The sequence below is a fragment of the Mustela lutreola genome, chromosome 11, assembly GCF_030435805.1.
Source record: "Mustela lutreola isolate mMusLut2 chromosome 11, mMusLut2.pri, whole genome shotgun sequence".
NCBI classification, from domain to species: domain Eukaryota; kingdom Metazoa; phylum Chordata; class Mammalia; order Carnivora; family Mustelidae; genus Mustela; species Mustela lutreola.
Window position 1 is genome coordinate 16,301,086 of NC_081300.1, and position 24,328 is coordinate 16,325,413.

General features: G+C 47.9%; 1 protein-coding gene across 3 annotated transcripts; it reads right to left on the reverse strand.

The window, feature by feature from the left end:
* Positions 1-4,253: 4,253 nt before the first annotated feature.
* Positions 4,254-17,143, reverse strand: GRP (gastrin releasing peptide). Of its 3 annotated transcripts, XM_059139871.1 has the most exons (4): positions 16,692-17,143; positions 11,219-11,439; positions 11,148-11,150; positions 4,254-4,620 (listed from the first exon to the last, which is right to left on the reverse strand). In XM_059139871.1, exons 1-4 carry the CDS (start codon positions 16,828-16,830, stop codon positions 4,567-4,569), a joined length of 417 nt encoding a protein of 138 aa, XP_058995854.1. In that variant the 5' UTR covers positions 16,831-17,143; the 3' UTR covers positions 4,254-4,566. The 3 variants fall into 3 exon arrangements, with proteins under 3 accessions (XP_058995854.1, XP_058995853.1, XP_058995852.1); XM_059139870.1 differs by lacking the exon at positions 11,148-11,150 and having other exon boundaries at positions 4,254-4,599; positions 11,197-11,439; XM_059139869.1 differs by lacking the exon at positions 11,148-11,150 and having other exon boundaries at positions 11,197-11,439.
* Positions 17,144-24,328: the final 7,185 nt, after the last annotated feature.

Here is a 24,328-nt window from a genome sequence, read left to right on the forward strand (position 1 = left end):
GCAGACTCTCCGCTGAGCAGGGAGCCAGATATGGGGCTGGATCCCAGTACCTCGGGATCATGACCTGAGTCCAGGGCGGACACTTAACAATGGAGCCACCCAGGTGCCCCTACCCTGAGTATAATTTTTAATTAATTAAATTAATTAAGGAAGGAAACCCTGTCATTGGTGATGACATGGATGAAAGTGGAGGTCTGCATGCTAATTGATATAAGCCAGACACAGAAAGGCAAAAACTGCACACTGTCACTTATGAGTAGAATCGAAAGAGAATGAACTGTAAAGAGGCAGAGCAGAATGCTGGTTGTCAGGGGTGGGGGAGGGATGGGGAAATACTCGTCCAAGGGCACCAGGTTTCAGTTAAGCAGGATGCCTAAATGCTGGAGATCTAAGCATGGTGACTATAGCTAATAATACTGTATTGTATACTTAAAACTTGCTAAGAGGATATCTTAACTCTTTGTATGGAAAAAAAAAAAAAGAAAAGAAAGAAAAGGTAACATGCAGAGTGATGGATTTATTGACTAGCTTGACTCTGGTAAGCATTTCACTATGCATATGTATATCAAAACATCATATTGTGCACCTTAAATAGACACAATTTTTATTTGTCAATTATACCTCTGTAAAGCTGAAAAAACAAACAAACAAACAAAATAAACGGACAATAGCAAGGCTATAGGTTCCCTTCTTCCCAGTTTGTTTACCAAGTCCTTCCTGAAGAAATGTGGGCAGAAGAGTGCAAATACACTTCCCACACATGCACACAAACACACGCATCCATATACTTCCCACACATCCACACAAACACACGCATCCATGTATAAAGACGGGTGTGACAACAGCACAAAGGGGGTTCTTCTGTGCCAATGGGTATTTGGCAAGGATCACATCTTGTGTTTACTTTTAGCAATAAAGATGGGAGGCAATCAACAAAACTTGATGTTTATTACAGTCCCTTGTTTTCAAAGATGAGGGACAGGTGGGGCCCCAGAGAAAGCGCATTGTCTGGAAATGATGGTTTCCTGGCACTCAACGTTCAGGAGAGACAGGGGACAGGGCACCTTCCTGTTAAACCCAGAGACCTGTTGTCCAGGACTCGTCCAGTCATGTCAGTGTCAAGACCCACTATTTCCAGCTCAGTTTCTTCCCGGGATTCAATCTTGTAATAGCCAACATGGTAAACCCTGCCTACCCAACATATATCCTCCTCTTTTCCTAGTTAGTAGTGAAAGAAATACGGCTCTTAGGTGGGGGATGGGGGTGGTGGAAGGGCAGGTGGTAGCCATGTTCTGTGCTGGAAAAACTACATTTCCCAATATCCTTTGCAGCCAGAACTGGTCAGTTCTGACCAAAGACAAAGGCAGAAGATTTCAATGAGCAGGCAGTATGTGTTTTGTGCCCTCATATCACGGCCACGGCAGAAGTGTGGAAGAGTGGCATCTGTTCCCCCAAGAAGGGAGAGCCCAGCCCTCTCCAGAGAGGAGAGGTCACCCCTGGGGGTGGAGTGGAGCTGGGTGAGAGCCACCAGAATCTTCTCAGGTGAAGAAGTGGGGGCAAGGGCAGGACATGATTATAGCGGCAGAGTAGGAGGACCAAGAACATTCTCATTCTTTCCTTGGAGATTCTCAGTCTACCCGTGGTTAAAGCCACCTCCGTGGTCAATCAGGTGATGTGTTCTATAGCTTACGTGGGCCGAGGAGAATGGAAGGAAAACCAGGGGAGAAACACAGAGATGTTTCTGTGTTTTATCGGGATCTAATTAAGAAAATGATTAAGTGGAAAACACAAAGCCCCAGGAGGTGAAGCCAAGAGCCCTTCCAGTGCACGTGACGACCACAGTCTTTCTGCTTTGGGAATGGCAATAATTTGCCGTGGTGGGTTTCCCTTGAAGAGCTATTTCCAGTGTCTGATTGAAGCAGCCTGTGGCTGAGGAAATGAATAATGTAAATCCCACAATTTGCTTAGATTCCTCCCTCCACATCTGAGCTGGGTTAAAACGCTTTGTGATGAACAAATGTCCCCCGTAGGAACTGGAAGGTAGGCATTGTGGGGCTAGAAACTGTACAACACTGCTTGAAATGCCTGCTTCGTGTGTTCCTGAACCTCGGATCATAAGCACAGACTGCCAAATTGCCCTGAGCAATCCACCCTGTAGCACTTAAAACAAAAAGAGACAGAGAGATTGTTTTTAAAAGAACAAATTTGAAGATTATTGCTTTCTTCCTTCTGGAGTCTTCCTACTGGTTATCCTGCTTTACTGCAAGGACTTTGGAATATTGTCACCTCTTAAAAGCAATCTTCTCTTCTTGCTCTAGGCACACAAGTCTGGCCTGCGTGCTGTGGGAAGCGCCACCAGGCTCCTGCTTTCCCAGAAAATCCCAGTCCGGATGTTAAGTACCCTCTACAAGAGGAATGGGTAGAAATCAAAGAGAAAATTCTTTTTTTTTTTTTTTTTTTTTTTTTTTTAGAAAAAAGAAGGGGATATGTTATCTGTCTCTGACCATATTATTTGAACATCAGCTCCTTTGAGCTGATGTTACTTGGCTTACTTTGGAAGTAAGCTAAGGCTGAAGAAGCTCTGGGGAGGAGGGACGCAGCTCTTCAGACACAAGTGGCGGCAGAGGCAGTAGAAGAGAGTGCCAACCTGCCAACCCTCGCAGCTCTGCAGAATGTTTTAGGAATCCCTGGGCAGGCGCTAACCTCCTCCTCCCCGGGCAGGGGCGTGGCTTCGATCACCCAACCTGCTAGGTTAGCCTCCGGTCCATTTCTCTGGTCTTCCCTGCCTACTACCTTCTCATAAAATTTCCTTTCCTGCTAAAAGAAACCAAGGAGGTTGCTGTTCTCTGCAGCTAAAAATTGCCCTGTCGAAGCGTCACACACTTCGATATGTGATAAGCCTGCACTTGCAGAGGAGGGTTCAAGAAAACTCTTCTAGTAGGGAACAGTCTAGCTTTTCAATAAACGGATTCTGCGGCTGGCTTGGCCTGGGCACAGAAGAGCCTCGCAAGGGTCAGGAGATGTGGGTGAACACACAGAGGGAAAATAATTGCAGCGAAAACACAAGATCACAGCTGCTCTTCTGACATCAGCAAAGGAGTGACCATCTAGGCAGGGCGGTTCTGAGAGTATTGTCTTACTCTCCCTGCCGGAAGTGTCACCATTCGAGGTCTGTTTTCGTCTGCACCAGGGGTGAATCCTGGTGGTCGGGGGTGCGGTGGGGGGGCTTACACCTTGATCTTTAGCTGCCTGGCCCACGGCAGCTGACCCAGCTCAGGACCAGGTTAGGAAAGACACCAGGAGAGCCCGGGGAAGAAGTCGGCGTGGTAGGACACTGCTGACACATTTTGTGTATCTCCCCAAGGCTGGCTCTGTGTAAGTTGTGAGTCAACAGGGTTTTGAGAGAAGTTAGAAAGAAAACATGACATCTTACGTGGTTCTCTGACAATCAAAACAAGAGCAAGACAAATCTCTTGACTGTTTCAAATGCGATTTCCCTAAATGAAGGAAATCTAAACATATGGCGAGGCGAGAAGCTTTAAAATCTGCTCATGTGTAAATGTCATGATAAATTTGGAACCAGTGAGTGATACCAGCCGCCAGGCCACGTTCTCTGGAAATGGAAGGGAATCTCTCGAATTCGTCTTCTTTTGTTGTGCAGCTGACTAACTCTGCCTGTGGGGGCCGCTTTCCTCCCAGACTGGCAGTGAGATTTTGAAGAAAGAGCGCTACTTGCTAGGCTTAAGTATACTGAAAAGGAGGCTAAAAACGAGGTGACATGGACAACGTTAAATGTTACAGAACATCTGGTGACTTTGGATGTTTGAATCCCAGTTCCATCTACTATGTGACCTTGGCCGAGTCACTGACCTCTCTAACGCTCTTTCCCATCTCGTAAGTGAGAAGGCTCATTCTCGGCTTATAAGCCCATTAGGAGGAGAATATTGATAACTTTGGCAAAATACCTGGTCATTGTAAGGGCTAAAGAAATGGGAATTATTAAGTGACAAGTGATCCTCTCTCTTTGGCCTAGCCCATGCGATGGTAGAGATAAGGGACTATGAGCTTCTAGTTGAGGCCTCTAGAAAGCCTGCAAGTCACTACAAGGATTAAGTAAGTGGCCTTCAGGAGAGAGAGTTAAAAACCCAGCTTGCCTTCATCATCGAGCACTCAAGTTCATTACAAGCTGTTTGTTAACCTCTGCCACATCCTTTCATTAGGAATTGAAATAAGAGGACAGCCTGCCCTTTGGACAATGTGCTTAAGTTTTTTATTGTAAATGGTAAGAGGTTGGGGACTGGAATCTAATTGACAAAGAGCTTGGATGTAAAGAGCATTAATTGGAAGACACTTTAGAGACAGTTAATCACAGCTAACAAATTCAAAACAGAAGATGCTGCTTTAAAATCATAAATTTAGTGAAGGCTGAAGGATACAAGAATAGTTAAGTGTTTTTGCACAAAGGTAATCTTGTTGAAGATCCAGTAGAACTGACGCCCGTAAAGCACAGTCTCCTTAGCGTTTTGCTTTGCTTTGTTGAGAGAGGAGGTTGCTGTCCAGGTTAGTTCAGCTGGGGGTTCCTTCCTGCACGTTGAGGACCTGGAGCAGAGAGTCCGCCAACTTAAAAAATATTAAAAAGACGGGAGCAAACATAGTTAGCGATCCTGAAGTCTACTGCTAGAGGCAAATACATTCCTAACAACCATCGGCATCACCTGGGAGCTCATTAGAAAGGCAGATTTCCAGGTCTACCCCAGACTAGTGAATTGGAAACTCTGGGGATGGAGCCCAGCGATCTGGGCTTCCAGAAATCCTCTCGGTGATTCTGAGCATGTCCATAGCTCACAGCTGTCCTGAGAGAGAGAGGGAGGGAAAAACTGACTTCCTCTCTTTCCAGAGCCACTGAATGTTTGGTTCTTTTCATTCATATTAGCTTAACTTGTTTCCTGATATGACTATTCAGGTCTATTTTGACCAACGTTGGAAATTAAATGTATGATCGTCAGGAATTTGTTACTAAAGTGTCAGCGGAGCAAGGGGATTATTAGCGAATACGGAATCTCAATTCCTACTTCGCTTACGTTGGCAATGCCCCATTGCACAAATCAGAGCTAGTTTACGAACCACACGATTGCACATTACGAAGCCATGACGCCAAGAGGTAGTAGTGTGCAACCCGGAAACAGGGGCCAATCCGAATTTCCGCCAATTTTGAATTTACTGTGGCTTGCTCTGTGGCTTCTGTTCACATTTGGACTGAAGAAAGAATGAGTAGTTGTAATGTTAAAATACGTCTTTGTTCCCATGTAGCACCCTTTATATGCTGAGATGAGAAAACCAGATTCAACCAGATTCAAGCTTATTACCCTTATTATGCCTTCCAAGATTCTCTGCTCCTTCAGGTGCCTCGGTGGCCCAGAACCGCCACTTGTTTCTAATAAAGGAATTACTGAAAGTCTCAGGCCAGTTATTACCTGCTCAACTGTTTTGAACAGGTGTTAATGAGGCCAGGGCCTGGGGTTCAATTCCCACACAGAGTAATTAGTTTTGCTTTCCTCCATGTGCCCGGGCTGCACCACAAAGTGTCACCAGCCTGCCTGAAGATGCTTCCGCCCATCTTGCAATACGAGCCACTGGTCATAAAGGGAGGGCAGTGGGAGAGGTGGGTGAGGATCCGTGAAGCCCCCACATTGGCTCAAAATACTGACTCTGAGCTGTTTGGCTCAAGGGAATGGAAGTAAAGCTACAAGGAAAAAAGGGGTTGGTAACCTAGAAAGATCGAGGACACGGAGGTGGGAGGCAGGGACCTGTTATGGGGGGGGGGGGCTATATTTGAGGTGGGGGTGACTTCACTCTGGTCCTTCATAGTGACTGTTAGGGCAAAAGGGGCATTTTTAGTTGTTCTCAATTATATGTTGCTACTTTTCTTATATTCGGAACTTCCTTTGGAGAGCTTCACATATTCAGATAAAAAACCTTTCTATGCACTGATTTGATTGGACAGTGGAGCCATCCCTTAAAATTGAGGACAAACTCACACACTTACTTCCTTTCCATAACACCCTCTGCAGTGCACTCCCTGGGCCCCTTTCTTCCTGTCCACCAAGTAACCGGGGTAAAAAAAAAAAAAAAAAAAAAAAAAAGGCTGCAAAGAACCATGGTCTATGACAAAATTACAAAAGGAATCCAAAGGCCAACTTCAACCTTCACTGAAACTCAAGACAATCCACAGCCGTATCAAGGATTACAGATTAGGCCCTGGCGCTGGTTTGAACACTATTTCGTGTGATATAAACCATTGGGTCGGGGCGCCTGGGTGGCTCAGTGGGTTAAAGCCTCTGCCTTCGACTCAGGTCATGATCTCAGTGTTCCAGGATCGAGCCCCACATCGGGCTCTCTGCTCCGCGGGGAGCCTGCTTCCTCTCCTCTCTCTGCCTGCCTCTCTGCCTACTTATGATCTCTGCCTGTCAAATAACGAAATAAAATCTTTAAAAAAAAAAAAAAAAGAAAGAAAGAAAGAAAGAAAGAAACCATTGGGTCAAAGTTCCATTAATTTTGTGTGATAAGGGTACTATTAAAAGATGAAGGTTAACCTTGAAAATGATTGCCTGTGATTGCTAATAATGTTCCAGAGCTTGTTTGCCATGATACAGTAGTCCAGATTCAGTGCACATTTGCACAAATCTTTTCTGAATTTAAGTAAATATCTTTGCCACCAAAACATAGGAAAATGCTCAGAGTTTCTGATTACAGCTCTGGGAGATTTGGCAACAGGACTTCATGTTTTATTACTAAAATGGGAGAGGAGAGCATATGTGGATAGTTTTTAATTTTAAGAAAAGTCCTTCAGCCTTTGAAAATTCCTGCTGCTACTTCTGGCAATGCTCGGCTAAGTTATTAAACTTCTTTCTAACGCCGAGTGATATATGGGTTTCTAATAGAACCATTCTCCGGGTACTCCCTCTTTGTGAATAAGGAAACTGTAAGATGTTTTCAATTTGCCTGTCAACATTCTTTCACCAAGACGGAATTTCCATAGCAAGAAGAGGGATAAACTCTTGGTCTATGCAACAACTACGCTCACTGTTGACTTTTTTCATATTGCTGGGAAATATATCCTAAAGAATGGTACCAATGTGTGCAGTGAATAGTTCATTATTTGACTAAGGTGGAATGAAATGCGGGGTACCCGGGTGGCTCCGTCAGTTGGGCATCCAACTCTTGGTTTCAGCTCGGGTCAAGATCTCAGGGTGGTGGGATGGAACCCGGCACCGGGCTCCCTGCTCGGTGGGGAATCTCCTTCCCAGGCTCTTTCTGTCCCTCCCCACCTCACACGCCTTCTCTCAAATAAAGTCTTAAAAAAAAAAAAAAAAAGGAATGGAATGGGATAGGCTTTGTAAACTTATACAAAGAAGAAACACAAAACATAAAAAGATACAGTAGACAATCGAGGCCTGATTATAAAAAGATGACTTCATTTCTCCCGCCGAGTCACATGAACATTGATAAAGATTGTCCCCAGGACACATTGCCTGTGACTGCCCACTCCATCCACCCCATGCTACGAGCACTCAGACGGGGCTGTTCTTTCATAATTGGCTTTGCAGCTTACAGAATAGTCTTCTGAATATGACAGGAACACTCTGATTTTTAAGGAAGGAGCTGAATCTTTATTCTTCAAAAAGATTTAGGGGTGCCCGGGTGGCTCAGTCAGTTAAGGGTCTACCTTCAGCTCAGGTTATGATCCCAGAGTCCTGGGATCGAGCCCCCTGGTACCGGGGGAATGGGGGTGGGGGATGGAGGGGCGGTGGGTCCCTGCTCAGCAGGGAACCTGCTTCTCCCTCTCTCCCTCTGCCCCTCCCCTAGTTTGTGTGCTCGCGCTCTCTCTCGCTCGCTGACTCTCTCTCAAATAAATAAATAAAAACTTAAAAATATTTATTTATTTGAGAGAGCGAGAGAGGCAGAGGGAGAGAGAATCTCAACAGACCCCCCACTGAACACAGAGCCCGAGGGGAGCTGGATGGGGAGCTTGATCCCAGGACCCTGAGATCATGATCTGAGCCAAAATCAAGGGTCAGTCACTTAACCAACTGAGCCACTCAGGTGCTGCAGGAACTGAATTAAAAAAAAAAAAAAAAAAAAAAAAAAAAAAAAACATTCCAAGGTTATGCAGAGCCAAGGTTGGGGGAATAAAGCAACTCAAAGTGGATACTGAAATTTCACTCCAAAGGGCAATTAACTGCGAGCCTAAGTCCATTTCAGTGTTTGTAAAACCACGTTAGGGATTTTGTGGTGGCGATCCACCGGGGTTACCCCTCAGACAAAGGAGAAGGCATTGCTCTTGGACATCCCCCCACAGGAAGGCCAGCAAGTCACCTGACCAAGAAAAGGCCAGGGGCTGGGAAGTCCATCCCAAATTCCCAGAGCCCTCAGGGCCCAGGAAGCCACCAACAAAGAAGGGAGCTGGTTGTGACCCCAGTAGCACGGGCAAGAGAATGGCTCGGGGCTTTGTACAAAGTGGCTGCTTGTTTCTGCATCAGAGGGTTTAATCCAGATTTTCCTTCTGAATGAAGGCTACTAGAGATCTTCTCCCTAGGGGCTTAATGCAACAAGAGAACTTTCCATTTGTGTTTAGCATCGAAAATCCACAGTAGACCAAAAGTGCCGTGAGACAATCCACAGCAGACCAAAGCACTGTGAAACACAGAGCCTCCTCCAGAGAAGCCGGCTGAGGCTTGGCAAAACCAGCCCTGAACCTCTGCAAAGGGGGCATCATTCGAAGAGCTGATCACCAGGAACGAGAGAACGGGCCAGCTCCCCAAACTCTGTGAGTGAAACATTGTCCATGAGGACCTCCATTCCCCAGCAGATGCTTCACGTGGCAGCCGACTCTCCACGGAGCTGGCGTGGGCTCCTGCTCTGCTCTCACTAGTGAAAAGCTATGTGTGTGAGAGAGAGAGTAATCGAATTTTCTTGAATCTTCCTCCAAGACTGCTGTGAGCATGCACAGAGATGGTGAAGGTAAACTGCTTTGCCCAGTGCTTGGATTATGGTCATCCCTCAACAAAAGTCGCTATCCTTAGTCTGACTAGAATTGAGATGATTGTTTTTGCTTTTTATATAAATTTCACTTCATACTTTAAGGTTAACGAGAATCACTTCGTTTTCGGTTTAATTCCTCTCTTCTACATAATAACTCTTCTACCAGAGCATACACAGGACAAATCAGTTGATTAGCTATGTTCACCAAGACCAGAGTGCTCTCTTTTTCTTTTTCTTTCTTTCTTTCTTTCTTTTTTTTAAGATTTTATTTATTTAGGGATACCTGGTGGCTCAGTCGGTTAAACGTCAGCCTTCAGCTCAGGTCAGGATCCCAGGGTTCTGGGTTCGAGTTCCACATCGGACTCTGCTCAACAGGGAGCCTGCTTCTCCCTCTGCCTGCTGCTCCCCCTGCTTGTGCTCTCTCTCTCTGACAATTAAATAAATCAAATCTCTCTAAAAAAAGGTTTTATTTATTTATTTGATAGAGAGAGAGCACAAGTGGGGGGAGCAGCAGAGGGAGAGGGAGAAGCAGGCTCCTCACTGAGCAAGGAGCCCGAGGCAGGACTCAATCCCAGGACCCTGGGATCATGACCTGAACTGAAGGCAGACGCTTAACCGACTGAGCCATCCAGGCACCCTCAGAGTGCTCTCTTCTAAAAGCATATGTGAATAGCCCCTTACTCATGAAAAACAAACGCAGGGCAAGTTGCTGGAGGCGAGGGAAACCAAAGCAAAAATGAACTATTGGGACTTCATCAAGATAAAAAGCTTCTGCACAGTGAAGGAAACAATCAACACAACTAAAAGGCAGCCTAGGAATGGGAGATGGTATTTCCAAATGACATATTTGATAAAGAGCTAGTATCCAAAACCTATGAAGAATTTATCAAAAGGAACACCCAAAACCCAAATAATCCCGTTAAGAAATGGACAGAAGACACGAATAGATACTTTTTCCAAAGAAGACATCCACATGGCCAACAGACACATGAAAAGATGCTCAACATCACTCAGCAGCAGGGAAATACAAATCAAACCACGATGAGATACCACCTCACACATGTCACAATGGTTAAAATTAACATAAGAAACAACAGGTGTTGGCAAGGCTATGGAGAAATGGGAACCCTCTTGCACTATTGGTGGGAATGTGAACTGGTGTAACCACCCTGGAAAACCATATGAAGTTTCCTCAAAAAGTTTAAAATAGAGCTACCCTACCACCAGCAATCGCTCTACTAGGTCTTTATCCAAAGGATACAAAAATACAGACTTGAAGGGGCACATGCATCCCGATGTTTGTAGCAGCCTTCTCAACAACGGCCAACTATAGGAAGAGCCCAAACATCCATCAAGTGATGAACAGATAAAGAAGATGTGGTATACACAGTGGAGTGTTATTCAGCCATCAAAAAGAATGAAATCTTGCTATTTGCAACCACGTGGATGGAGCTAGAGTCTATTCTAAGTGAGGTAAGTTAGTCAGAGACAAATACCATATGATTTCATTCACATGGGGAATTTAAGAAACCAAAGGGATGAACATATGGGAATGGGGGGAAAAGGAGAGAGAGAAACCAACCATAAAAGACTCTTAATGATAGGGAACAAACTGAGGGTTGATGAAGGGAGGTGGGTAGGGGAGAGGCTAGACGGAGGATGGGGATTAAGGAGGGCATTTGCTGTGACGAGCACTGGGTGTTATGTAAATGATGAATCACTAAACTCTACTCCTGAAAGCAATATTGCACTGTTTGCTAATTAAAATTTAAATAAAATTTAAAGCCAACAATGAAACATAGGGGTTGACTCAAATCATGTCCAGCCTCCCTTAAATATTCTGGGAGAATCCCACCACTGCATAATCGCTAATAAGCATGATGACTGATAAAACTAATTGGGGTTTGGAACCAACACCGCTTCGATTCTCTGAGTGGAAAAACCATCTATTCTGTTGAAGGGAAATCACACAGGAAGTATCTACTCATTGCTCAGCGTGAATTGGTGTCAGCCTAATTAAATGGTTCTAAAGTTCGCACCATAAACAATTTTATTCCTCTGGGATCGAAACTAACCTCCTTCCAACTGTCCCCCAACACCTCCACCTCCTACCCCACCCCACCCTTTGGCCCCCTCCCACCCAGTACCTTATACCTTTAGGTTCTGAACCTAGGACGTTAAAGTTGCTGTCATCCTGGTAATCCCAAGCCAACGGGCGAATGCCCAGGGGTGCCCTTTGAGGTGACGGATGACTTCCTGTGCCCTTTGCCTCTAGGAGATTCAGCAAATTCCTCGCAGCTTCTTCCCACCAAAGGTGCTCCTGCAGCTGCTGCTCCAGGCTCCCTCCCTCATCAACAGATGGGGACTCTCCGGTGCTCTTCTTCCCCATTAAGTGCCCTGTGAAAACAAACACAAGGGGCACCTGGGTGGCTCAGTGGGTTAAGCCGCTGCCTTCGGCTCAGGTCATGATCTCAGGGTCCTGGGATCGAGTCCCGCATCGGACTCTCTGCTCAGCGGGGAGCCTGCTTCCCTCTCTCTCTCTCTGCCTGCCTCTCCGACTACTTGTGATTTCTCTCTGTCAAATAAATAAATAAAATCTTTAAAAAAAAAAAAAAAAGAAAACAAACACAAGAACAGACTACCACCCGTGGAGCGCAGGGGACTGAACCAACAAGACCTTTCAGAGGACACCAATTCGGTTTCCATCACTTCGTCCAAAATGCAGAATAAAGTGCAGCATTTTATGATCAGATGCTTGTTCATAAATGACGGACATCTTTTGCCCCCTGTTCAGAATGTGCAACTAGCTGGACACAATCTACAGCGACAGCTCAAGAGCCCTAGGTTTGCTCCCAGCACTTCAGTTAACCAGCTAGGTGACCTCGGCCAAGGGTTGAGCATCCCCAGTCCTCCATTTTTCTCAACTCTACAATGAACAGGTCGGACTAGAGGCAACCTAAGGAGCCTTCCATAAGGACAGTGCTGTCACCAATTGTACTCCCAGTTGAATAATGGAGGTTAAACATCTCCCTGAGTCACTTCTCAATTGTTGCTGAAAAGAAGAGCTTTGGTGCTTTTCTTCGTTGCGATTAAAAAAGACGTTGGTTTCCTCTGGGCTCTAATACAAATGTACCAATGGAATTTTTCATTTCAACTTTCTTAGAATTTTGGCAGAGACTGCATCTAGGAGTTGTCATCTAGAAATTCGTTTGTTGAGTAAATAATGAGAAAAAGGTGAAAACAAGTTCTGAGCAGCCCTTCTCAGCCACATAAATGCAGAATTTTCACCTAGAAATCTAAAAGGGCCAGTGAAAGACTATCAATGGTTCCAGGGATGAGGACTTGCCATAAAAATGAACAAAAGTTGCCATGTGAGGGGCACCTGGGTGGCTCAGTGGGATAAATTCTCTGCTTTCAGCTCAGGTCATGATCTCAGGATCCTGGGATCGAGCCCCGCATCGGGTTCTCTGTTCAGCAGGGAGCCTGCTTCCTCCACTCTCTGCCTGCCTTTCTGCCTACTTGTGATCTCTGTCTGTCAAATAAATTAAAAAACAAACAAACAAAAAAACTTGGGAGGCCAGGCCATTAAATGGAGAAATCCATGTATGCAAGTGGGGCTAGCCACAGGGTCAGAAGTGGGAATGGAGTCCAAGGTCTGCATTCTTAACACCTTAGCCCCTTGCTAATAATACCCATGTTATCTTATTTACTTTCCTCCATGTTTTTCTTCCCCATCTCTCAGCAATTGGATTTTACAGTATTTTTAGACTCCTAACACTAGTGAAACTATGATGTGTTCAATTTAAAGCTCACAAGGAAAGCTCTTTGTGGTTCCGATGTTGTCTGGCATTAGAAGTCTTTAAGGCAAACTTTGTGGGGATAATGTTTGCCAGACCTCAACCACTTAAAACGGCAGAGAGGCTTCCCCGTGACTTTACTGTTGGTGTGTGTTTATAGGATGTTTCCTTTGATCTACTCCACAAGGAGTTCGATGCAAATGAGGCTTGCCAAAGGCCACACACTTGTCAGCAAAGATTCTAGGATTAAAATGAGCTCACAGACTGGACTCTACTAGGCTATACCATTTGGAAGGGTCTTGGAACTTCCTAAAAATATAAGGCAGGTAGGAATCACTCTGGGATCTGGAAATAAGGGTAAGGTCTGCAAAAGCGTCTCTTGATGTTATCAAAAGAAGTAGGGGTCATATACCAGTGTACCATGACTCATGATGTGACTCAGAAAAATTTATTCTGTGGGCATTGGAGAGCCTTAACATGAGGTTTTACTGCCTTGCAGTGTGAGTGAGGACCTGGCAAGTCATTTATGACATGACATGACATCTCATACAATTCCAAGACCTCACTAAGGACACAGTCCCAACTGAAGGATCGGACTCCCGAAGGACTGGCTCTTCGTTATCTGCTTGGTCACGTTGGTGTCCGGATATCTGAGAAATCCCCTGGCTTTTAGTCATAGTGATGATCATGAGGTGCACCTTTCCAGGAAGCAGTGAGGGATTTGGATTTATTTGTATGGAGGAAACTGAATCATGACAGTGAGAAAGTAGGATTAGAACCCGATGCTCCAGTAATGACCTCAGTCGCTCCTACCCTCCCTCACCGCTGTCATCTAGTTAGGATACTAGAAATGAGAAAGATGCTATGGCCAATTACGCAGAGGGACAATGGAGATGTTTTTACAAATGAAAACTCCATTTTTTGTCACGCCTGAATAATTTGGCGGACTTTTGTAAAACGGGAAGACGAAGTAACCCTCCATTCTGTGATTGATTTAATATAGCTCCTCGTGACAGCATACAGTTCTGCATATTGGGTGGGTGGGTGGTGGTCCGACCCCAGCCCCAGGTCCAAACCCTGGTCATTAAGGGAAGTGCATCATCTCTAACATCCCAAGAAACACACTGCCTGGGTCCTATTTCATTTTCACTTTGGAGCTGGCCACTACCCACCAAATAATCGTTTCCATGGCAACGCGGATGCCCACTTCCACTTCTCCCATCATCGTTTGTTATGTGTCCGTATCATAGTGATAGAGATCTCAGCATAGACAAAAGACAGGCCCTTGATAAAAATAAAACCTTGCCCAGAAGTTTTTAAAAAATTAATTAATTAAATAAAAGCTTCCGCCCCTTTTAATCATGTAAAAATACCACCACCACAGCAGGCTTGAAACATAAATGAATTTTCTTGAACTCCAAATGTGAAGATCACCCCAACTTGGGGAAATCTCCATTAAGACATAGAGTGTCCAGCACTTCTGAGAGCTAATTTTCCTAGAGTGATCCCTACACCACATTTCACCCTTTCTGGGACAGCACTCCCATGGAAAGCCATTCTACAGCTGAGCATCAGTGTTCCAGAATTCAACCTTCCAGGACATTCGTGACATCAATGTTAGAGCCATGACCAGGAGCATTTCGTGGGAGCAGAGGCAAGTTAACAGTAGCAGCGTTGACCTGTATTTTCATACCTATATTTTGCACAAACAAAACATTTCCAGAAACGTCAAGCCAGACAAGAATTTAAGTTTTCCATCTGTTGACTTGCTTTCCACTGCCACGCCATGCTTCTCTCAGCTGCAAGAAGCAATTCCCTTAACAAACCTGCAAATTTGTGCTGACAGCTTCCTCATGGACAGCAATATGTAGCTTTGGTTTGATATAATTAAAACTAAACTGCACGTCTTCAGTGATTGAGGAGGACAGGCATTTACTTAGGAGAGTGGAAGGCTAAATTTAAAATCTAACAACATCGTTCCTGCTTAAGAGCGCTCCGATTCCTACAGAGAGCATGTCTCCCCAAAGCAAACTTTTTCTCAATCACATGTTATTTTAGACCCAACTGTGATTTTCTACTTCACCTCCCTCGGTCTCTTGTTCTCCATCAACTCTGCACAGCCGGCCAAGAGAGAAAAAGGGAAAAGAGTATATTCGAGAACACATAGGAAAAGAAAATTGGAGCTTGCCACTGGTTGGTGTGCTCTTGGATGAGGAATACCCAAGCATCACCATGCTGGGTGTTTCAATGCCAGACCCCCTGAACACCCCGGGACAGGCGCTTTGGGAAACTAGAGCAATCAAGGTGGGGTTGCCTCAGAAACGTGATTCTAGGGGTCCAGATTCTAGGGGTCCTGCTTTTGGCCTCTAAGAGTTGCCTACTAATAAGCCTTTTTAATCCAAAAATACGGATGAGAGAAAAGAGGTTGGAAATCTGGGACTTTCATTCCACCTTTCCAGCCCACTGGCTGGTGGCCAGAGTGGACAATGGCCACTTGGTCTAAATTCCCAGAAGTCCTTTCAAAGCGTGAATTTCAGGTTCGGCTTTGGAATGCCTTGTAAATATCTTTCTCCCTTTGAGGGCGGGGTTTTTCCTCTTCACCCCACCGAGCCTCTTCTCTCGGTGTTCCCAGTGTCCCCTCACAGATCACAAATACCTTCATCCCTGAGGCCGCCAGGACTAGGCAAAGGATTCCTCCAGCGGCAATGGAGACTATCCTGTTGGCAACCCCGAGTTCTGGATTTCTCTCCCAGAGGATACGCAACACAGAGGAGCTGAGGCCGTGACCGTTCCGCCTCCCCTCTTCCCATGAATGCGTCCCGGTCCTCACACCATCTGGACTCGGCTGGTATTCGGATTAGCAAGGATCTTTCCAACACACCCTCCCCCATTCTGAGTAGCTGGCTAAGGGAACAGTGAAAGGAACACCACCCGCACCAGCACCACTACCCCTTAAATCTCTTTGGGGTCGACCAGCTTCTGGGAAGTGTTGGGGCCGCGGTAACTGGCTACCTGGGGAGGCTTCGGAGGCAGCTGGAAGCTTGGCATCCGCCAGACAGAGGCCATGCTGGGCGCGGGGGAGAGCCCCGGGGTGACGATGGGTGGGCGCTGCCCTCCCGCCAGGTGCGGGAAAGCTGTGGGGTTGCGCCCCGCCGGCCGCCCCACCGCCCTCCCCACCGCCGCTGGGGTTCCGGGGCCCGGCCTGGAGGCCGGCACGTGTGGGCAGAGGGAAGCCGCAGATCTAGAGAGACCGAGGACTGCGGGGTCTCGGGGACGGAGAGGCCGGGGTCGGCGTGGGGACCCGCTCCCGGAGCCCGCGAGAGGGAAGGAGGGAGGGCTGGGCCAAAGGGCAGGGGAGAGGAAATCGCCACCGTGGCGGAAGGACTGAGGGAAGTCAGGAGAGCCGCAGACAAGGGGCGGCATCCCGGGAGCGCTCGCCGAGAAACCCGGGACCCCAGGACGCGCTCCCACACCTGTGGCTTTGCGCGGCGCCGGGGGCGCAGCCCGCGTCCGGCTCCTGGGGGTCGGAATCCCGGGGCTCGGGGACGCGCTCGGGGACCTGGTTCCCTACGTCGTTCAAGGACCGAACCGTGCGAGACAAGACTACCCGCAGGATAAGAGGAGGCGCGGGGTAGTTGAGAGGGCAGGTCGGCCTGTTGGGAGAGCCGGCCCGGGCGCCCGCGCGAAGAGGGAGGCGAGAGGGAAAGGACCACGACGCAGGCTGAGGCTGCTCGGGGACCGACGGCCTCCCCGGATCGGCAAGGGGGTGGGGGCGCGGGGGGCGGCGTGGAGCTTGGGGTGGCGGCCCAGGGCTGGGGTCCCGCCGAGGACTGGAGCGCGCGGGACACTCACCCACCGCCCAGTGGTTGCCACGCGGGTACATCTTGTCCAGCACGGTCCCCGCGCCCGCCGGCACCGGGGCGGCCGGCCCCCGGGGCGCCTGGCAGAGGACCAGCGCCAGCAGGACCAGAGGGAGCTCGCGGCCGTGCATGGTCCCGGCGGGAAGCCCTTGGAGCGCGCGGTGAGGCCGGCGGAGCGCGCTGTCCCCGCGGAGCAGTGGCGCGAGGACCCGGACTCGGAGAGCGCCGCCGCCTCGCCCGCGCCGCTGTCGCCGCCGCCTCCACGAGCCCCGCACTTTATAAGGCAGCCCCGGCGGGGGGGAAGGGGGGGCGGAGGACGGGCCGGGGGGCTCTTCTCCCGCCGCCCCGAGCGCTCTGACGTCTCCCTGCGGCGCTGGGACAGCAGTCCCCGAAAATCATCCATCTTCCGGCCGAGGGAGGGGAAAGGCTGCGCCCACGGCCCCTCTCGACCTGCCCTCGTAATCCTGTCCGTCCGGGCCCCGCTGGATTAATTCTGCCTCCTCGACGCCTCCGCTCCAGCACGATTGCACCCCGGGGTTCTGCCGGGTGAGCCGCCTTCGGATCCTGCGAGGGGCAGTGGAGACCCCGCGGCCAGCCGGATCCCGGGGCGGGGCGGGTGGGGGAGAAGCCCAGAGGAAGGACGCCCTCAGGCTGGGCTTTGCTGGAGGCGGTTGGAACCAGGATAGCAAGGGACTTGGCATTCTCACACCCTCCCCACTCGGTGGACCACCTCCCTCCTCAAGGCCTCAAGGTCCCAGCCCACAGACGTCCAGACCCCCCAGGTCCCTCTTACACACAGACCGCCCCCCCCGCCCCGCCTTCTCACCACCACCGCCGCCACCACTCATACCCTCATCCCACTCCTGAAAGGGCAGTTCGGACGGAGATGCCCTTGGCCACTGGTCTGATGAGATGCTGGTCGTGGCGGGGAGGATATGTTGTGTGAACAGAACTAACAAGGATTTTATTATACACCTGGCCCCTTTCCTAAGCATATTGCTTCCACGAAGAAGCTGCTTTTGTGCAGATTTCCCTAGGCGGCGTCTACCAGAAAGCTCACACCGTCCCTAAACTGCTACTCACACGCGTCTCTAGAGCCGCTCAGCTTTCCTCTGCTCCGTCTGTTCTCAGGTGTGAAGAATGGTCAAGGGCCCAACTCCCGAGGTTCCCAATGCGGACACGAAGGAGGTGGGCATCATAGCAATACAACGATAAACAAGCTGGGGGATGCTGTTGCCCACGTTTAGGCAGCGCTGGGGGCGTGTTTGCGTGCTCCTACAGGGCTGGTGACCTGTCTCCCTGGCGGGTCCCTGATAGGTCCCTGATGGGTCCCTGGTGTTCCTTGTCAGCTCTGGTGTTGATACTGTAGAAGCTGAAATTCTACATTTTTCCCTGCATAGCTGGTGATTCACTACATTTGTGCCATTCCGAGATGGTTCCATGGGCACATTGCACGAGTAACTGTCCTTGGGCTTGGAAGAGTATGTCTAGCTCTAAGGTACTAAAAAATGCTAATTTCAAGATCGCTTTATTAGCCACAGAAGTGCAGTACTGATCTCCTGAGGGAACCGCCCAAATGACCATCAGGAAGAAAAGTCCACACTTGGCCTTGACTCCATGTGGCCTGGGTTTCCAGCCTCTGCACCCATCCCGTCAGTAAGCAAACTCTCCACTGTCAGGGGATTGTCCATAGATTTACTGCTTCCCACTTGGCCATGAACTTTTTTTTTTTTAAGATTTTATTTATTTATTTGTCAGACAGAGATCACAAGTAGACAGAGCAGCAGGCAGAGAGAGAGGAGGGGGAGCAGGCAGAGAGCCCAACGCCGGGCTCGATCCCAGGACCCTGAGATCATGCCCTGAGCTGAAGGCAGAGGCTTAACCCACTGAGCCACCCAGGCGCCCCTGGCCATGAACTTCTATTGGTCTTGTCCTGCTGTGTTCCTGTAGAGAACCTGGATCACAGTCATGTTCAATATGTATCTGATACCTGAATAATGGACCTGAGAAAGGGTCAGGTCTCAATGCTTTCTATGATCTTGGGTCTTTGGAGGAGCATTCAACCTTCATCTTCACAGATTAAGTTGTTGAAAAATGTTCCTTCTCTTTGTTTAATCAAGATTATCTTAGGATCTTTAAAGGATGCTTTGCCCCTGTGAGACCTTGTAAAAACCACTATAAGTACATTAAAGTGTGGGAAGAGTTGTACCACAGGGGCAACACATCTGCTAATTCAGGCAAACCACTGTTGCTTGGGTCTCTTGGAGGTCGAGAAATACCTGGGCCCCTGTATCCACTCCTGACCTTCCTGTAAGCATCCCAGCACACCGGCTGTCTGTACCCGGTCTTGGGGTGGACCTGTGACTTGCTTTGGCACCCCATAAGGGCAGTGACTGTGTCAGTCTTGCTCAGGGCTGCGTCCACAGGGCCTAGCCCAGTCCTCGGCCCCGAGAAGAGACTCCATAGATGGGAATGGATGCGTTGACCTGCAGATACAGGAGCCTGAGTCCAAACCCCCCACCAGAAAGGTCGACAGAGGGTTACCAGCTAGAGAAAGAAACCATAGCATGTTCGATTCAGCCAGTATTGAAGAGCCCAAGGAGATCGTACCCGAATAAACTCTTCCATGCCTTTTACTTTTTATTTATTTTTGAAGATTTTTAAATTTTATTTGTCAGACAGAGAGAGAGAGAGAGAGAGAGGGAGAGGAGGAGGAACAGCAGACAGAAGGAGAGGAGAAGCAGGCTCCCCGCTGAGCATGGAGCCCAAGGCCGGACTTGATCCCAAGACCCTGAGATCATGGCCCGAGCCAGAGGCAGACCATTAATGGTCTGAGCCACCCAGGTGCCCCTTGTCTATACCTTTTAAAATCTTCACACAGCCCTGCCAGGTAGAGATGATTAACCCCACTGACTTAGGGGAAAGCTAACCTCCCCTGAGAAAGAAGTCTCACGATGCGATGCCACATTCAAACACAGACCCATCTGTGTCTCTTGCTTGTTAATGTCCAGGGCAGATGTTCTCAGTCAGAAAGTAGCTGTTCCAGCCACATGGATATTCCAGAACCCAGCTTCATTCCAACCTGTGCCTCTGCCATTCCCTAATGTGCCTCTCCTCAAAGGGCTCTTCCATGAGGAGATAAGGGGCATGTACCAAAATGGAAATCAATGCCCTGTTCCCCTCATCGAGAACATCTTACTATGGGAAAAAGAAAGTGTCCATTAAGCTAGCTGTTTTGCATTCTGGCACAAGTTCTTTAGCACGGTGTAGAAGAGCAAAAAAAGGTCCAAGGATGAGCAGCTGATGGGGGACCACACTTCATTAGGACTGGACTAGAAGGGGAAAGTGAGGAGGCATGCCCCCTCTCTTAATACACGGGCAAATGTAGCACTTACCTCTTCCTCTCGTATTTCATTAGTAAGCAAGGCAGCTACAAGGCCACGGGTAAGCGTAAGAGAGACTGGGAGTTGTGGCCTTGATAGTCAGGTGTCTGGCTCAGATTATCCCTCTGTGGACAGCTACCAAAACCAGCCTAGTGTACCTCAGGCACAAGGAGAGTCTTACCAATTGTATTTAATAAAGTAAGATGGACTTCTACAAGGCTGGCACAGAGGGAAATCTCTTCATAGACAGGAAAGACCGGACCTGTAGCCCAGGTCCCTCTATCCCAAAGATCTATATCACTTAGGGAGCCTCTTGTGGTCTCCTGTAGCCAGCACCCTTTAGGCTCCATGGGGTGCTAGACTCTATTATCACTGTGGGAAATTAGGAACACTTAATCTAATCTTTCTAAATGGATCTTACCATTTTGCTACGTTCACAAAAGTTTTATGTGACAGAGGGGCACAACATTTCAGTGACATTAATTTTTCATGTGTGTGAGGATGGGCTAGGTGGCCCTCATGTCAGCTCTGACATGAGCGGCTCTCATGTCAGCTCTGCTGGTTCTTGACTCCTGACCTAGGTTGGGTTGAAGTCTGCTCCAGGTTTCTCTCCCCCTGCTGAAACCACTGGGCTGGCCAGAGCTCTCTTCTCCTGACGATGGCAGAGATATAACACGTGAGCTCTCTTAATGCCTAGACTTAGAACTTATCCCTTGTTGCCTACCTCTTATGCCATTGGCCAAAGCAAGTCACATGGCCATGCCCAAAGTCTAGGGCACAGGAGCTCTTTCCCAGAAGAGACAGTGGTGGGAGGGTGGAGGCAGGAAGCAGTAATGAGACCGGCCCTCCACAGTTCATCACAGTACAGAGAAAAGAGGGAAAAGAGAGACAAAAAGTGATATCCAGCAAAATAATCTGGCCAACAGAATGGCGTTCATTCATTTTTAACTTGGCATTCCTGTGGGAGACTTCCAGGGCCACACCCCCACGTGCCCTTATTCTCTCTACTCCCATGTGGCATTTTCCAGGAAATTCCATGGCTATTACCCCCAGCAGGTTCTCTACTCCACAGGGGATGAAGTATACATCTGAGTCTTATAGGAGCTAGGATTGGCCTCGGTCTCCCCTTGAGTCACTGCCCATGAACTATTTCCTTTTGTCCACACCTGCTCCATTCTCCACACTCTGGACTGGCTTCCCTGCCCACTCATGGGTTTCCATTCCCACACAACATCCACGTGCTGAGAGTTGTCTCCCCCAGCACCTGCTATAGGAGACTACTTCTCATGTGGCCTCCTGCATCCTACGTCTGCTGGAAACTGCCTCCATCTCTCAGTTTCCTAATTCCTGATTTCCAAGGGAGAAACACGATCCACTCAGCTCATTATGTTTACCCAGCCGCACAGCTCATAGAAGAATGAGTCCAGAATGTGCCATCAACCCTCATCAGGGGTTAGGAACACAGGGGGACGTATGTGGCAGTGTCCACTCCATGGGGCTGGGGGCAGGGCAGTGTTCCTTGAAAAGAAGGCATGAGCAGATGGGCACCTAATGTCCCCTACACCATGACCCTTCTCCCCAGATGCTCTGGTATACACTGTCTTGTGCCTGCTATTCCATGATTTGTGCTTTTCCTTTTAGATCAGTGACTTCCGGACATTTCATTGCTGTGGACAATTTTAAAATTAATTTCTCCCATGGAACTCAGGCTTTGGTGAGCTTTTTATTGCAAAACACCATATTGCTTAGATTTCCCATTTTCACTCATCAAAGACCTAAGGAACTGTCCATGAGAAATTTCCAATCATGTTGAAGTAAGTGGTATTACCACACAGGATCAATGTAATGCCAGCTTAAATCAGTGGAACATTGACTTCCTGTTAATCTTCTCAGCTTCTTCAAGTGTAAATGTACATTTTTAAGACAACTTCTTGAAATATGGAAACGGGGCCCATCTCTATCGTGGCCCATCATTGCCCAGGTTGGGAGTCCCTGCTTCAGGCTGAGGGGCTCTGTTGGCTGTGACTCCATGATCAGGACCTGAACCAAAAGCAGACGCCCAACTGACTGAGCCACCCAGGGACCCCAGGGCAGGCTAATTTTTATCTTACATTTACACGAGGGTCATTTACACGAGATTTCCAGGCCTGGGACAGAGCAAAAGAAGATATCCTGGAAGGGAAAAGGCCGGGAACAGCGTACTTGTGTGCCGCATGTGCGTGGGTTCTAATCGGGCCTCAGCCACGCGGGAGCAACTATGTGACCTCAGGCCAGCCACATCCTTATCTCTTCGTCTATAAATTGAGTTGGTGTTAAGAGGATTGAATGAGGTCATGTTGTGTTTATCGACTGGCAACAGCTTATTTATTTTCATTAATGGTGGAGAAATATAATTAGGGCAAGCTAATTTTTAAAAAAATTCTATTTATTTGAGAAGGAGAGAGTGTATACACATGGGCTGCGGTGAGGGAGGGAGGGAGAAGCAAACTCCCCACCAAGCAGGGAGCCCAGGTTGGGACTGGATCCCAGGACTCCATGATCAGGACCTGAACCAATAGCAGACACCCAACTGACTGAGCCACCCAGGGACCCCGGGGCAGGCTAATTTTTATCTTACATTATGAGTTTCAAGATAGCATAATTTCCCTGTTCAGTGCCTAACCTAATGCCCCAGGCTATTTAGCTCCCCTGAGGAGATAATCATGTACCTAACAGCTAACGTTTAGTGAGCAGCTATTATGTTCTGGGCATTGTGCCTGGTAGTCTGTACCTTCACTCCTGTGACCTTCCCAGATGCCCAAGGATATACCATTTTATAAATGTGAACACTGAGGCCAGAAGAATTAAATGATTTCTCTGATGCCCAGCACTTCCTAGACTCTGGCAGAAGTACAATTATCTCTAAATCGTCACCCCCTCTTCTCCAGGCCATGGCCTCTCAACTCTAGCCAGACAAAGTTGCAACTGAGTTTGGTAGTGCGTTCCTAAGGAAAATATTATTCAGGATTGTCTCTGAAATGCTATTAGTTTAATCTGATTTGGCTTATCAAATCAAGGTACATCAATTCATCTCTCTTATGCTCCTTCTGGATGGCGCCTAACACAGCAACACCCAGGTATTCAGACCAATATATCACATTACGATGGGAACAAGGGTGCCTGCTGGGTCAAGTGCACACATGGAGCCTCCCAGCATGGCCTCCTGGAAATGCAGGAGAAGGTGTGGGTCCCTCGGAAGAGTAGTGTCCTACGGCATGCATGGCATTTCTTGAAGCCTCCTGACCACAGGGATGAGGAGAATAACATCAGCTCAAATGAATGAGGTGGCAGCTGCTTAAAAATGATCGATCGTAGCACCTAATACAATAATGTGACAATCCTTTCCGCCAGAATCAGAACTCTAATTCAAGTTCAGAAACAAGTGTTCATCCTCTTAAGGTTCAACGTGGGGTCAGTTTGGCTGTCATCTAAGACAAAGGAGGGGACACTTCCATAGGTTTCCAGAGGCAGTGAAAAGAGTAGTGCCTGCCCCGGAAGTCAGGAGGCTTAACTCTATGTGACCCTCTTGTAGTCATAGTATTTATGACAAAGTGAGAATTGTTTTGTATCCATATCTCATTTCACCCTTATTAATAAGTACATGATTTTATTTTTCCCTTTCTCGGGGAGGGAGTATCTCAGAAAATGTAGACATGTGCCCATGGTCAAGCAGCTGGCATCAGAACCTGGCGGTATGGGGCAATCACAGCTCTTCATTGGTTGACCCTGGTGCACCAACCTGTATACTAAGAGTCTAGAGCTTTACATAATTCCCATCTAATTTTTACCTGTCTCCATTAGTCATGGTTCTCCCTGGAGACAAACCAAGAGAATGTGTGTACGTATGAATCCATACAGATTGACCCACTTATGTATCCATCTATCTATTGAAAGGTTTTAAAGAATGAACTCAAACAGTAGTGGAGACTTCCAAGTCTAAAATCTGATGGGCTAGGCCAGCAGGCTGGAGACAGGGCCAAGTTGCAGAATCCAAATGTAGACGGTAGGCAGAATTCCTTCTCGCGTGGGAGAGGTCAATCTTTTTCTATAAGGCCTTCAACAAGTTAGGTAAGACCTATCCATATTATAGAGGGCAATCTGTTTTCCCCCAAGGCTACTGATTTAAATGTTCATCTTATCTAAAAAGTACATTCACAGAAACATCTCCTAAAACATTTTACCAAATATCTAAGTATTGAGGCCCAGC